This window comes from Macaca thibetana, chromosome 3 (genome assembly GCF_024542745.1).
Source record: "Macaca thibetana thibetana isolate TM-01 chromosome 3, ASM2454274v1, whole genome shotgun sequence".
In the NCBI taxonomy this organism is placed as follows: domain Eukaryota; kingdom Metazoa; phylum Chordata; class Mammalia; order Primates; family Cercopithecidae; genus Macaca; species Macaca thibetana.
In genome coordinates this window covers 155862079-155874946 of record NC_065580.1, presented here as the reverse complement: position 1 = coordinate 155874946, position 12868 = coordinate 155862079, and the positions used below count along the sequence as shown (strand labels likewise).

The 12868-nt window shown below is 51.1% G+C and overlaps 1 protein-coding gene across 2 annotated transcripts in view; it reads left to right on the top strand.

The window, feature by feature from the left end:
• Positions 1 to 891: 891 nt before the first annotated feature.
• The window catches only part of BACE2 (beta-secretase 2), a 115755-nt gene continuing 103778 nt past the window's right edge, over positions 892 to 12868 (top strand). For both annotated transcript variants that reach the window (XM_050784569.1, XM_050784568.1), the window contains exon 1: positions 892 to 1646. In XM_050784569.1, the coding sequence (XP_050640526.1) occupies positions 1335 to 1646 (312 nt within the window). In that variant the 5' untranslated portion in view covers positions 892 to 1334. The remainder of the gene's footprint in view (positions 1647 to 12868) is intronic.

The window sequence follows — 12868 nt, the reverse complement described above, 5'->3', positions numbered from 1 at the left end:
AAAATAACCCTCGTTTTTTGCGTTACTGAACGCATTTCTGCGTCTTGGTGTCTATGGCTAAACAAGTATTAATCAGACAGTTCGCGAAGAGCTGGCTGGGGATAGGAGGGGAGGTGGGGGAGAAGGGCAGGAATCACAGCAGGGTGGACTCGTGGCCCTGATTTGGGATCCTGACAGCAACTTACTAGATGGCCTGAGGGCCCGGTGCCAGGGGAGAGAGCGGGTTCCAGCAGCATCTGACCTGCGTTAGGGACAGGGGCGCGGCGGAGGGGGCGGAGGGGCGCGGCAGAGGGGGCGGGGGTTGGGGGGAGGTGTCTGGGAGGAAGCCCAGGTTCGCAGCCAGCTGCGGGCAACGGAGGGAGTAAGTGGAGGGGCAATGAGGCTGGGGCCAGCCGCCAGCAGCAGCCACGCCCCCCACCTCCCCCGATTTTTTAGGGAAAATTATCCAAAGCTCTCGCATCCTCCTCTGCCTCCTTCCACCCTCCACCCTCCCTGCCTCCACTCAGACCTCTTTAAAACCACTCGGGGGCCGCCGGGGGATGAGGCCGGGGAACTGGCAGGACTCGGGGCGGGGGTTCAGGGGCAGCGCACGGGAAACGCCTCGAAAGCAGCGAGACCAGGCGACTGAAATGAGGCGGAGGCGCTTGGCGAGGGGAGGCGCAGGCTCGGAAAGGCGCGCGAGGCCCCAGGCTCCTTCCAGATCCACAGCTCTCCTTGCTGACCCCCGAGTCACCCCCAGCACCCCCCGCAGCTGCAGGGCGAATAGACCCCCGCGGACCCTCACGCGCGCCGGGCCGGGGCGCTAGTTCAGGCCCTCGCTGCCCCTTTAAGGGTTCTCGAAACTTTCCCCCCTGGTATCAGATGAGCCTCGTCACATCCGTTGGCCGCGGCCGCTGGGGCGCTTTCCGAGGAAATTCGGGACTCGAGTTTCCCGGGGAAGAGGCGCGGCCGGAGTCCGGCGAGGGTGGGCAGGGCAGGCGCAGGTGGACCCCGGCGGCCCCCGAGCCCCGCTGTGACCTTGTCCGCGGGGGAGGGGCTGGGCCGCTGCGGGGCAGCCGCGGCCGCCAGAGGGGGCAGCGGAGAAGAACTTGCTCAACTTGGAGGCGCGGGCTGGGGCGGCTCCGCGCCTCCGCGCCCGCCTCCCCGGCCTCCGCCTTCTCCCCTCCCGCGAGCCTCCTCCCCTGGGCCCTCCTCCCGTCCTTCCCGCTGCCGCCGGTCCCGGTGCGCGCCCATCCCTGCCCACAGCCCCGCGCGTCCGCCGAGTCGCTGAGCCGCGGCTGCCGGACGGGACGGGACGGGCTGGGCTGGGCGCGCCCCCGGGCCCCGCTGTGGGCATGGGCGCGCTGGCCCGGGCGCTGCTGCTGCCTCTGCTGGCCCAGTGGCTCCTGCGCGCCGCCCCGGAGCTGGCCCCCGCGCCCTTCACGCTGCCCCTCCGGGTGGCCGCGGCCACGAACCGCGTAGTTGCGCCCACCCCGGGACCCGGGACCCCCGCCGAGCGCCGCGCCGACGGCCTGGCGCTCGCCCTGGAGCCTGCCCTGGAGTCCGCCGCGGGCGCCGCCAACTTCTTGGCCATGGTGGACAACCTGCAGGGGGACTCTGGCCGCGGCTACTACCTGGAGATGCTGATTGGGACCCCCCCGCAGAAGGTAGGGCCCCCCGGCTGCTGCCGCGGGCTTTTCGGGCTCGTTGGGGGGAGGGGGCCGTCCAGAGACGCCTCCACGCGGCTTAGCGTCGCCCCCAAAGCAGCAGCTGTCCCCGCACAGAAGAGCGGGGAACGCAGAGGGGTTCGGGTGGGCCGGGGAGCGGGGGCGCTCGCTCTTGAGTCGTGGAGGACGGCGGGCCCCCCGGGGCGCACGGAGGGGTGTGCGCGAGTGTTTCAGAACTTGTGAGCTCCCCCTCCGCGGGGCTGGGTGGGAGAGGAGACCTGGAACTTGCCGCCTCCAATAACGTGATTTCCTTCTTGCGGGCGACACCTACTTCCAGCGGGAGACGGAACGGTGGGCCTTGGGCGACGGGCTATTATGGGGAAAATCACCTCGTGTTCATACTCTCCCGTCCCCCGCCCCCCACCATGCTGTCTCATTGCTAAAGAGGCTCGTGGCTGGCTTCCAAAGGCGCAGTACCCTTTAAAAAGGATTTATGCATGAGCTCAGCTAAAAGCAAGCCGGTTCAGAAGTGGCTTGCTTGCTGCTCTGAGGAAGGAGCAGCGTCTCCCCTGCGCCCGCTTTCCTTTCTCCGAGTTGGTTTGTCAGCTGTGTCCTCGCTTATCCGGCGGCCCTGCCCCTCTGCACGGAGCGATGCACGCACACGCGGGTGTGCGGAGAGTGTGAAATGTAGTCCAGCTACCGGAAAAAAATATGGGCTGAGTGAGGTCCGGGGACCAAGTGGTATCCCGATTACAACAGCTTTCTTTTTCTCTTACTCTGATGTTCATTTACTAACACTTTTTGTAGCAAGAAACAAATGTTCCCAAGCACAGTAATCAAAAAAAGAAAAAGAAAAAAAAAGTCCCAATTGCTCTGCTCCCCTCCTACTTTCAAACTATCTAATCCAAGTGGGATTTGAAGTCCTTTGCTCAATTGAATGCACTATTTGAGGATACTTTATTTTTATTTTTAACATTGTCATTTGGGTTTTAATTCAGCTATGATTCCGCCATAAATAGAACATACTCATGACTTTTGTATAATTCTCATTAAATTATTCAAGACTTTAAGAGGAAAGACATGCCATGCTAATTCTTTTAAAAAAGGAAACTGCCGAATAACTTCTGTAGTTGTTTAATTAGTTTAGGGGGAAAAAAAAACCTTCAAAAGCGTATTCAAACTTTGATTCGAGTTGCCTTTCATCTAAGTCATGGGAAGCCACGTGAGTGATCTTTGCCATCTCCAGGAGTGGATGGTTAGAGCGAGGGAAAGGGAATCCTCATCAGCTGAGGGAGCTTAACTTGGCCCTTAAGATGTGGTCTTGGTGCAGCCAACACGTGGGAACACGTGCCTGGTGCTGAGAACCTTGTAAATATCATAAGCTATTGAGGAAGAACCTCTTCTGTGACCTACAGAGAATCTTTTGGAACAGGCCTTGAAAGACTCCCCATTTGAGATGTGTGCTTTGATGCAAGGGAATTCTCTCTACTAAAAGTAAATTTGGGTGGTCTGAGGGCTATAATAAAAGAAGGCCTGAAACCCTCCCTCCGGAGGAAAGGGGAAAGGAAGAAGCCTGAAGAACGACTAAAAAATACTTAACTTTGGCAATCAAAAAAATAAAAAAGCTTTTATAAATAATAGCTTGCCTGTTAATTAATTCAATGACCTTTACTTTAAAATGATGAGGTTTAATTAATTTAATTAACAGAAATGTATTGAGTACCTAGGCTCTTGTCTTCACTATAGCCCAGGCAGTAGTTGGTTCAAGATTACTTCTCACATTAGCATGTTTCCAGGGAGGGCTGCTTCTACAGAGACAGATTTAATTTTTACAAGTGATGGGGAATGAAATATCCTGTACCTCCCTCCTGGCTTGATTTAGCGATAAGCTGCTTTATAGCAAAATCTTTCCAAATGCCTACGGTAAACTCAGGCTTTACTGACTACTGCATTAGGATTCAGTGCCAGCCTGTGTTGCCTTGAAATGTCTCTGACCACCAGCAGGGTGTCAGCAGCCAGCTAGAGGGGACAGCAGTGAGGTGACTTCTGAACCTGGAGTGAGCTTTCCTGCTCTATTAATGGCCAGGAGTCATGCATTTATTCTCTGCTGATTCTCTGAAGCCTAAAATAAAAATTGCTTAGGTGGAGAGAAAAATGGAATTGTAAATTCAAGCAATAAATAACCAAGAATTTTTCAAGAATTAAGTAATAGTCATAGACAATGTCTGAAAGCTCGGTACGGGACAAGCCCTGCGCTATGCGCTGTAGGTGTGCTTTCCCCAGAATCCCCACCCACCACCCACCACCCCTTGGTGTTCTTATATGCATTTGGGGATGGGAAAACTGAAGCTTGGAGAGACTGAACAACTTTCCAGGGCAACAGGACAAGAAAGAGGGAGGGCCAAAAATGGAAGCCAGGGAACTGAACTTCAGAAGCCAAGTTCTGAACCACCAGGCAGATAATGACTTCCTTCCCTTCATGCCTCCTGATCTCTTTGGTTTTGGCCTCAAACTACCCTTTCCAGCCAGAAAGCCCTGAACTTACACCCCAAGGTGTTAGGAACTTAATGTGTGACTGCAACTGGACCCTCTGGAACTGCCTGCTGTTCCCCCATCTCCTCCTTCCTTCAGTACTGCTGAATGAGCAACAGAATGAAGGGCTGGATCCAGGTGTGCATGGGAGAGGCCTTGAGAGGAGAGGTTCAACAGGAACCAGAGCTCTCCAGCTTCCCCTCTTCTATGGGAAAGTCAACTGTTGGAAGTGTGCTTGTTCCCAGAAGGCTTTAATCAGTAACTGGAGGTCCATTGTTTGCCCAGTGACTCTGTGAGGAGTCACAGGCATGTGCCCAGAAGCCCGCGTGAGAGCTGCAAGGCAAGGCCCGGGTGCTGGCAGGAAAGGCCACGTTGGCATGGAGATGACTGCCAGGTTTGTGGCTGATCCCATTATGTGGGTTCTTCCGAACTGTAGAACTTTCGAACAGTTCTTTGAACCAGCATCTGCTTGAACCATGCAATTTGGTCTTATTAATAATAATAACACTATTCTAAAGTGATTATAATTACAGCAATTTCCATTATTAAAAAAGAGACTTTCATGCGAACACAATAACTCCAGCTGAAGACAGGAAAAGGTGTGCAGCCATATACCTTGTAGTAGCTTCAAAAAAAGCCTTTGGGATTTTTTTTTCTGAAAGATTTTCTGTCATCTCCACTAAGATGGGTAAAGCAGACAGCAAAACTATTCTCATACCTGAACACTTGAATGTAAAGGGCCACCTAATTATTTTGACGAATCTTATTTTAATCATGGTGCGCTCACTTGATTATCAGCCTCGTCGTACACAATTATTTGGAAGACTTGCATTGAAAATATGGATCGAGCATATGGCAATAAGAGTTTGTGTTCTTCAGAAGAAGCCATCTAGGCTCCCCAAATGAAGCTGACTGTAGTTGAGGCTGAAAACAAGAAGGTAATCCCAGCAAGAAGAACTCTGATGGTGCCACCTGAAATGGTAAACTATTAAAAACAATGAGAAAAAACAATTACTGAGGATGAAAGAATAAGAAAGTCAAAGCCAGTTTGCCACTAGCTCCTTCGAGTGAGAAGTGGCAGCTCCTGGGCTTTAGAGAAAGAATTCATCAAAGACTGTATTACAGAGGACTGGGAAAGGTGAGCCAAGAAATCAGCTTGAAACAATAAGGAGGGACAGGAGTCCGAGAAATAGTTTATAAGATCAAGAGCTGACCTTAATTTCTTGCTGATGGAGTGTTGGGCACTCAAAGGGCATGTGAAGCCCTTTGCGTGGCTCACCTCGTTTCATCCTTGCAACATCCTGGAAAATGTGCACAATAATGTGACTTAATTTTCAGACGGGGTAACCGAGGCTTGGAGAGGCAGAGTAATTTGTCCAGGGCCACACTAGTGAAGGCAAAGCAGGGCGGAGCTGTCAATCTGGGTCTGCCTAGCTCAAAGTCTTTGCACTTCACTGCGGTTCCTCCTTAGGTGCAGTGTTTTAGTTATAGTAACATTTAAGAAGAACCATTTTCATGCTTCTGGAGATAATGTGGTTTGACAAGAAGCATCTTGGCCTGATTACAGGTCCTGAACACTGTAGGGTCACACCTGTGACCATGGGCAAGTGTGTAACCTCCCTCAGCTTCCCTTTCCTCAACTGTGGATAATCTTCTAATTTCTGCATTAATATCCTGGTCTCAAAACTATAGAAACTTGTTCTCACAATTCTGCAGGCCAGAGTTCAAAAAGCAAGGTGTCAGCAGAAACACTGTCCCTCTGGCGGCTCTGGGGGAGGATCCTTCCTTCTCTCTTCTTAGTGTCTGATGGCTGCTGGCATTTTTAGGCCCTTGGCCGCATCACTCCAATCTCTCCCCTCCTTGTAAGTTTCTGTGTCCAGATTCCTCTCTTATAAGGAGACCGTCATTAGATTAGGGCCTGCCCTCCTCTAACCTGACCTCATCTTTACTTGATCACATCTGCATAGACCCACTTTCTGAGTAAGGTCAAGTTCACAGGTACCGGAGTTACGTCTTCAGCATATCTTTTGGGGAACATGATTTAATCCACAACAAGTTCATTCTAAGTTTTTCATTCTATGGATTTTTTTTTCTTTGATTCTGCCTCACCTTTTAATTGTTAATAATTTCAACTTGGGATTCAAGTGTAATTTTTATCACAGGAAATAAACAAATGATGACTTTCGTGCTGTATTAATATGAAGCCTGTGGCAAGAAAGTGCCCTGGGGCTTAGGGTGGGAGAAGGAAGAGGGGAGGGTGTCTGCTTCCCTTCTGTACTTCTGTATTATTTTTCCTGCTGGAGAGTAGTTGCTTAAAAATTTAAAACATCAGGCCGGGCACGGTGGCTCATGCCTGTAATCCCAGCACTTTGGAAGGCTGAGGCGGGCGGATCACCTGAGGTCAGGAGTTTGAGACCAGCCTGGTCAACATGGTGAAACCCCGTCTCTACTAAAAATATGAAAATTAGCCGAGTGTGGTGACTTATGCCTGTAGTCCCATCCACTTGGGAGGCTGAGGCAGGAGAATTGCTTGAACCCGGGAGGCAGAGGTTGCAGTGAGCTGAGATCATGTCAGTGCACACCAGCCTGGGTGTCAGAACAAGATACATCTCGAAAAAAAGAGTTTAAAATGTCCCATGTCATGTTGCACTAATTCTAGAATTGCTGAAATTAATGTATAATATGAGAGAAATCTAATGTGTGCAAGATTAGATCAATGATATTTAAATACCTATTAGTAATAAACACTTACGTTGCTGGATGTAGAAAGCTTGAGTATTTTGTGTTTTAACGACGTTGTAAGGCAACCCCCTTATCAATCAGGATATATTTAATATGAAATAGGCGCTTCCCCCCATACTTCCCGTCATACTTATCCCTGATCTCCTTGTGTGATCTCCTTGTTGTAGGTAAGTTGGCTCCACCTCCTCTTGGCTGCCCATTTTTCCCTTTTCCTCCTGGAATGATCCCAAAAGGATAAAGCTAGCTGTTGTGATGAGCGGCTTTTTTTTGTTGTTGTTGTTGAGACCGAGTCTCGCTCTGCCGCCAGGCTGGAGTGCAGTGGCGCGATCTCAGCTCACTACAACCTCCGCCTCCTGGGTTCAAGCGATTCTCCTGCCTCAGCCTCCTAAGTAGCTGGGACTACAGGTGCATACCACCACACCCTGCTAATTTTTGTGCTTTTAGTAGAGATGGGGTTTCACCATGTTGGCCAGAATGGTCTTGATCTCTTGACCTCGTGATCCGCCCACCTTGCCTCCCAAAGTTCTGGGATTACAGGCCTGAGCCACCACGCCCGGCCAAGTGGCTATTCTTTGGTGGTGGTGGTACGTAGCTGCATCGCTCCCAGGGGTGGAGGAGGAGGAATTTAAAGGTGGGGTTTTTCTCCTTCTCCTGGTATCTGACAACATGCCTTGGGATTTATGTAACATCTCATTCATAGACTAGAGTAGGTCAAGCCTTTGGTCCCTGAATTCAGGGTCTGCCTATGCTGGAGCAGAGGTGGGGGGTTAGTGGGCTACTGACTCTTGCCCCACCCCCCCACTGGGTATAGCAGGAATGGGGTGGTGGTCCTGCCTGCTGGTGAGCGAGGCCCCTCTCTGGGTGACCTGAGGCTTCTATGACTGACTGTGGGCCTCTGCCTGTCCTTGGGTCCCTTGCTGTGTGTCACGGATCCCTCCTCCAGGTCACCCTGTTTGCCCGGCCTTGGTGAGACACTGGGGCTCATTGTATGTTAAGGTAACAGATACTACCTGGACAACAGGGCATACCTGTGAGGCAGGTGGGCAGCCTGGCATCCCTTCTATAACTTCCCTGGGTGTAAACATGTTTCTGATGGAACCTGAGGAAGAGAGTGTCACCTCTTCTGGGTGACTTTCCTGGCCTGGCTCCCCTTCATCCTCTCTTGGCCTAGGTGTACTATTTTGATATTTGACTATTGCTGCTCAATAAAAAAGTGGTCACTTTTTTGCTCTTAGAATTCTCAAAAGAAGAAAGAATACTCTGGGAGTGTTGACATTAACCCCATAAGGGAAGTGAAATGAGTGGGTTTGTTTTGTGCTAATGCTTGCTGTCCAGCACAGGTCCCGGGTGGGATGTTTTCAGATTTTTATTATATGGCAATTACATACCTGCACTTAGAAATACACAGCCTCAGTGCTGCCATTGCATGAAGACAAAGAGACTGTCTAAAGAGTAATGTGGCGATGCCGGAGGCAGCTCCATCATTCCAGGGAACCATAAAGGGAAGTGGGAATGCATACTCCATCCGTTTCACACTAGGCTGAAAGTGGCAGGGGGAGAATTTACACCTGTCCTGCTAAGGGCAGCGTCATTTTCCCACTGCAGAGTCCCAGCTTCTCCAAAGCCAGTGCTTGGGAAGTGACCTCGTTGGCAGCAGGCAGGAGACTGGTGCAGTGTGCCAGCTGTGCAAACCCCCGCCAGCAGCCAAAGACAATAACTTCTAAAGCAGCCCCTCAGGATTTCGCGCCATGGGGGTGGTGAGGGGTAGTAGGAGGTGGAAAGCATTGAATCAGAAAGTTTTCCAGGTACCAGCAATGCCAGGGTTAGTATGGTCTGGCTTACTTTTCAGGTGAGCACCTGTAGCTGGCAGGAAAGCGGCTTCTTGGTGGAGGTGGGCATGGATTCCAGAAGCCCTGGAGAGGCATCCAGAGCCCTTCCCATTACATTGTGCTGCTTCCTGGGGAAATTCCTAAGCTTTTTTCGAATGAGAAAAGCCACTGGCAAGTAGACAGAATTGTGTGGTTTGTGCAGTGATTGGAGAGCTAGGTGCTTTGGGTACTAGTCCCAGATCTGCTACTTGCCAAATGTTGGGTATTGGAGAGAAGTCATTTGACCTGTCTAAGCCTGTTTCCTCATCTGTAAATCAGGGAATTGGAACAAGTGACCTGAGATTCCTTCTAGAAGCTCTAACGGTCAATGGTATCATCTATTTCATTTGAGAGAATCTCCATAGCTCTAATTTTTTGCCCCTAGACCAATCTGCTTCAGCTTTGTGTCGGTGCATCACCTGGGGTTCTGTTAAAATGCAGAATTTGATTCAGTGGCTGGGAGCAGAGCTGAGGGTGGCCCTGCCAGCTCACAGGTCACACTTGGAGTCGTTGCTTCTTTCCCCAAACCAGCTGCCTATGGTTCCTGGAAAGACCAGGAATGCCTTGCAGAAGAGCCTAGAAATACAGATTCCCATATGCAGTCCAGACTTACTGGGTGAGACTCTCTGCACTAGGACCTGAGAATCTGCATTTTATTGTATCCCTTGAGTCTCTAAGCAGCCAGGCTGGCCCCAGCCATTGGACTCTATTTGGAGCCCACTGCAGAGGCCAGGTTCTCTGCTCAGCGGTTTCCTGTGCAGAAAGGCTGTGTTCTTTCATCTTCCTAAATACTGTTCCTAGGTTGTTTCCTTCTCTTTGCCCATCTAGAAAATCTCCATGTCAAACAGATTGTGTTCCAAAAGCTGCTTGTGTTGGGCAAGTGGAAAACATCAGTTTTCTCTAGGGATCTCATTCTGAGGTGGTACTGCTCAAAATCTTGGTGCTGAACGTGTGTTTTTGAGATTTCCAGTCTATCACAGGGCTGCAAGGTGCAAATATCAAGAAAAATAAATTATGAGAAAGACAAAGTGAAAAAGACATACAAAATACAAGTGTCATTCTTTTTATTCTTAGTTTGGACAGATATCCCATTCTCCTACACTGGTCCCAGTTTCTGAAGCTTCCTGTAATGATCAGTGGTTACCTTGCTGCCCACGTAACTGCAAACCCTTCTGTACAAAGTGTGCTTGCTCCAAGGCAGTGCAAAGTAGAAGTTGTTACAAATGGTTCCCGTAACAAATTTGTTTGGCGGCCTTTTCCCTTGAATGAGACAGTGGTTATTTTTGCTAAAGCAGAAAGGAAATGTGATACTATTGGGCTGTGTTTTGCTCTCTGGAGTAATCCTGCTTGGGGAAAATGGAGGCTTGTTCCAGAATGCAGAAATCCCATTAAATTAGGCAGTCTTGGGCTGGAGGACATCTGCCTGCATCCCCAGTGCCTCACAGCTCATATCTGTAAAGGCCACTTAGGTGGGACACCATCAAGACATTGAAAATCGGCAGAAAGAAGGCAGGAAGGGGAGGAGAGGATCGAACCTGTCAAAATAGATATTCGGAAAATCTGTGTTCTAAAATAAGGCAGCCCTTCCCTCACAGCACACTTATTCCTAATTTCAACAGGACTCTGAGCCTTGCCCCACAGCGTCGCAGCCTACAGCAAATTAGAAACTAGGGTGTGGGGGGCGATGTTATTCCACCAGTAACACCCTTGGGACACAAGGTGTTTGCCCTCCTACCTCTCTATCGCCTTCCCAATAAAGGGTCAAGATAAAACAGTGTGCATTTATAGTGTTGAGAGAGTTAAGTGAGCTGAGATGTATTAGAACCTTAGCCTTGCACAGCGTCAGCCGCATGGTAAGTGTTCCATAAATCTTCGTTTAGAAAAAGTGGCAAATTCCCGGCTGCTAGTAAACAAAGGAGGGAAGACAGACAAAACGGAACAGCAACAACAACAGAAACCCCGAGAACTAGATGCCTAACAATCTGAGTCTGTGTCTTGAAGGAATGTGCATCCTGTCCTCTGATTGCAAAGCCAGGCCTTCTGTGGCCCCACGACGCTGCCTCCTAGCCCTCCTAAGGGGGGTGGGAGTGGAGCTTTACCCCATGGTGGCAAACACCTGGCTCCATGGATCTCAAAGCGGGGTGATGGTGCCCCCCCCACCCGGGGGACATCTGGCATCCTCTGGAGACATTTTGAGTTCTCACAACTTAGAGGGTGCTACTGGCATCCTGTGGGTGGAGACTGGAAGTGCTGTTCAGCATTCTTTGCTGCACAGGGCAGCGCCCACAAGAAATAACAATCTGGTCCAAAATGGCAACCATGCCAAGACTGAGAAATCCTGGTTACTCGACACAGCAGGTCGACTGGCCTGGGAGTCACTGCCCAGAGAGGCAAAGGGGGAATGTCCAGTGGAAACAGCTGCCCTGAGCACACAGGGCACGCTGACACCTGCTGATTCCCCCCATCCTTAAGGTCCTGTCTTGTTTCTAACACCACGTGGATCTTCTTGCCAGATGCATTAAAGTGTGAGAAGAGTTAAAAATCACTTATAACTGGAGCGACTAGGGATTAAAGAGGAGAAAAAATTTGAACCCGACTCAAAGGATGAGCATGTTTTTCTTTCTTTCTTCAGCACATTGGCTGGGTGTGGTGGCTTCATGCCTGTAATCCCAGCACTTTGGAAGGCCAAGGTGGGAGGATTGCTTGAGGACAGGGGTTCAAGATCAGCCTAGGCAACACAGCAAGTCCCCATTTATACAATTCTTTTCTTTTTTAATTAGCCAGGCTTTGTGGTGCATGCCTGTAGTCCCAGCTACTCAGGAGGCTGAGGCAGGAGGATCACTGGAGCTCAGGAGTTCAAGGCTGCAATGAATTATGATTGTGCCACTGCACTCCAGCCTGTGCAACAGAGCAAGACCTTGCCTCAAAACATATTTATTAAGCACCTACTACATGTCAGGGCCTTGGTCTAAGCCCTGGTATGCAACAGTCAGCTAGACAAAGATAGTCTTGGCTTTTACAGAACCTCTCTTCTTGTAAGGAAGATAGATTGTTAAAGAAGTAAACAGACTTTTAGAGGAGTGCTGTGAGACAGTGCAATGTGGGAAGGGGTATGGGTAAAAGAATCCTGCTTTATAAGGGGGGTTGGGGACGAACTCTCTGAGGAGGTGCAGTTTGAACTGAGATTGGCATGAGGAGAAGGATTGAGCCTTGAGAAGTTAGGGAAAGCGTGTTCCAGCCTGCAGCCAGGCAGGTGACTTGAGGGTGTCCAGGGTGAGGGAGGGTGTCAGAGGGAGTGAGGGAGTCCAGGGTGAGGGAGGGTGTCAGAAGGAGTGAGGGAGTCCAGGGCGAGGGAGGGTGTCGGAGGGAGTGAGGGAGTCCAGGGTGAGGGAGGGTGTCGGAGGGAGTGAGGGAGTCCAGGGTGAGGGAGGGTGTCAGAGGGAGTGAGGGTGTCCAGGGTGAGTGAGGGTATCAGGGTGAGGACTGAAGGTGTCAGGGTGAGTGATGGTGTCAGGGTGAGGAGTAAGGGTGTCCAGGGTGAGGAGTGAGGGTGTCAGGGTGAGGAGTGAGGGTGTCCAGGGTCAGGGTGTCAGGGGGAGTGAGGGTGTCAGGGTGAGGAGTGAGAGTGTCCAGGGTGAGGAGTGAGGGTGTTGGGGGAGTGAGGGTGTCCAGAGTCAGGGTGTCAGGGGGAGTGAGGGTGTCAGGGTGAGGAGTGAGGGTGTCAGGGGTAGTGAAGGTGTCAGGGTGAGGAGGGAGGGTGTCAGGAGGAGTAAGGGTGTCAGGAGGAGTAAGGGTGTCAGGGTGAGGAGTGAGGATGTCCAGAGTGAGGAGTGAGGGTGTCAGGGGTGTGAGGGTGTCAGGGTGAGGGGGGAGGGTGTCGGGGGGAGTGAGGGTGTTCACAGTGAGGAGTGAGGGTGTCAGGGTGAGGAGTGAGGGTGTCAGGGTGAGTGAGGGTGTTGGGGGAGTGAAGGTGTCAGGGTGAGGAGTTAGGGTATTAGGGGGAGTGAGATTGTCAGGGGGAGTGAGGGTGTCAGTGGGAGCAGTGAGGGTGTCAGGGTGAGGAGTGAGGGTGTCAGTGGG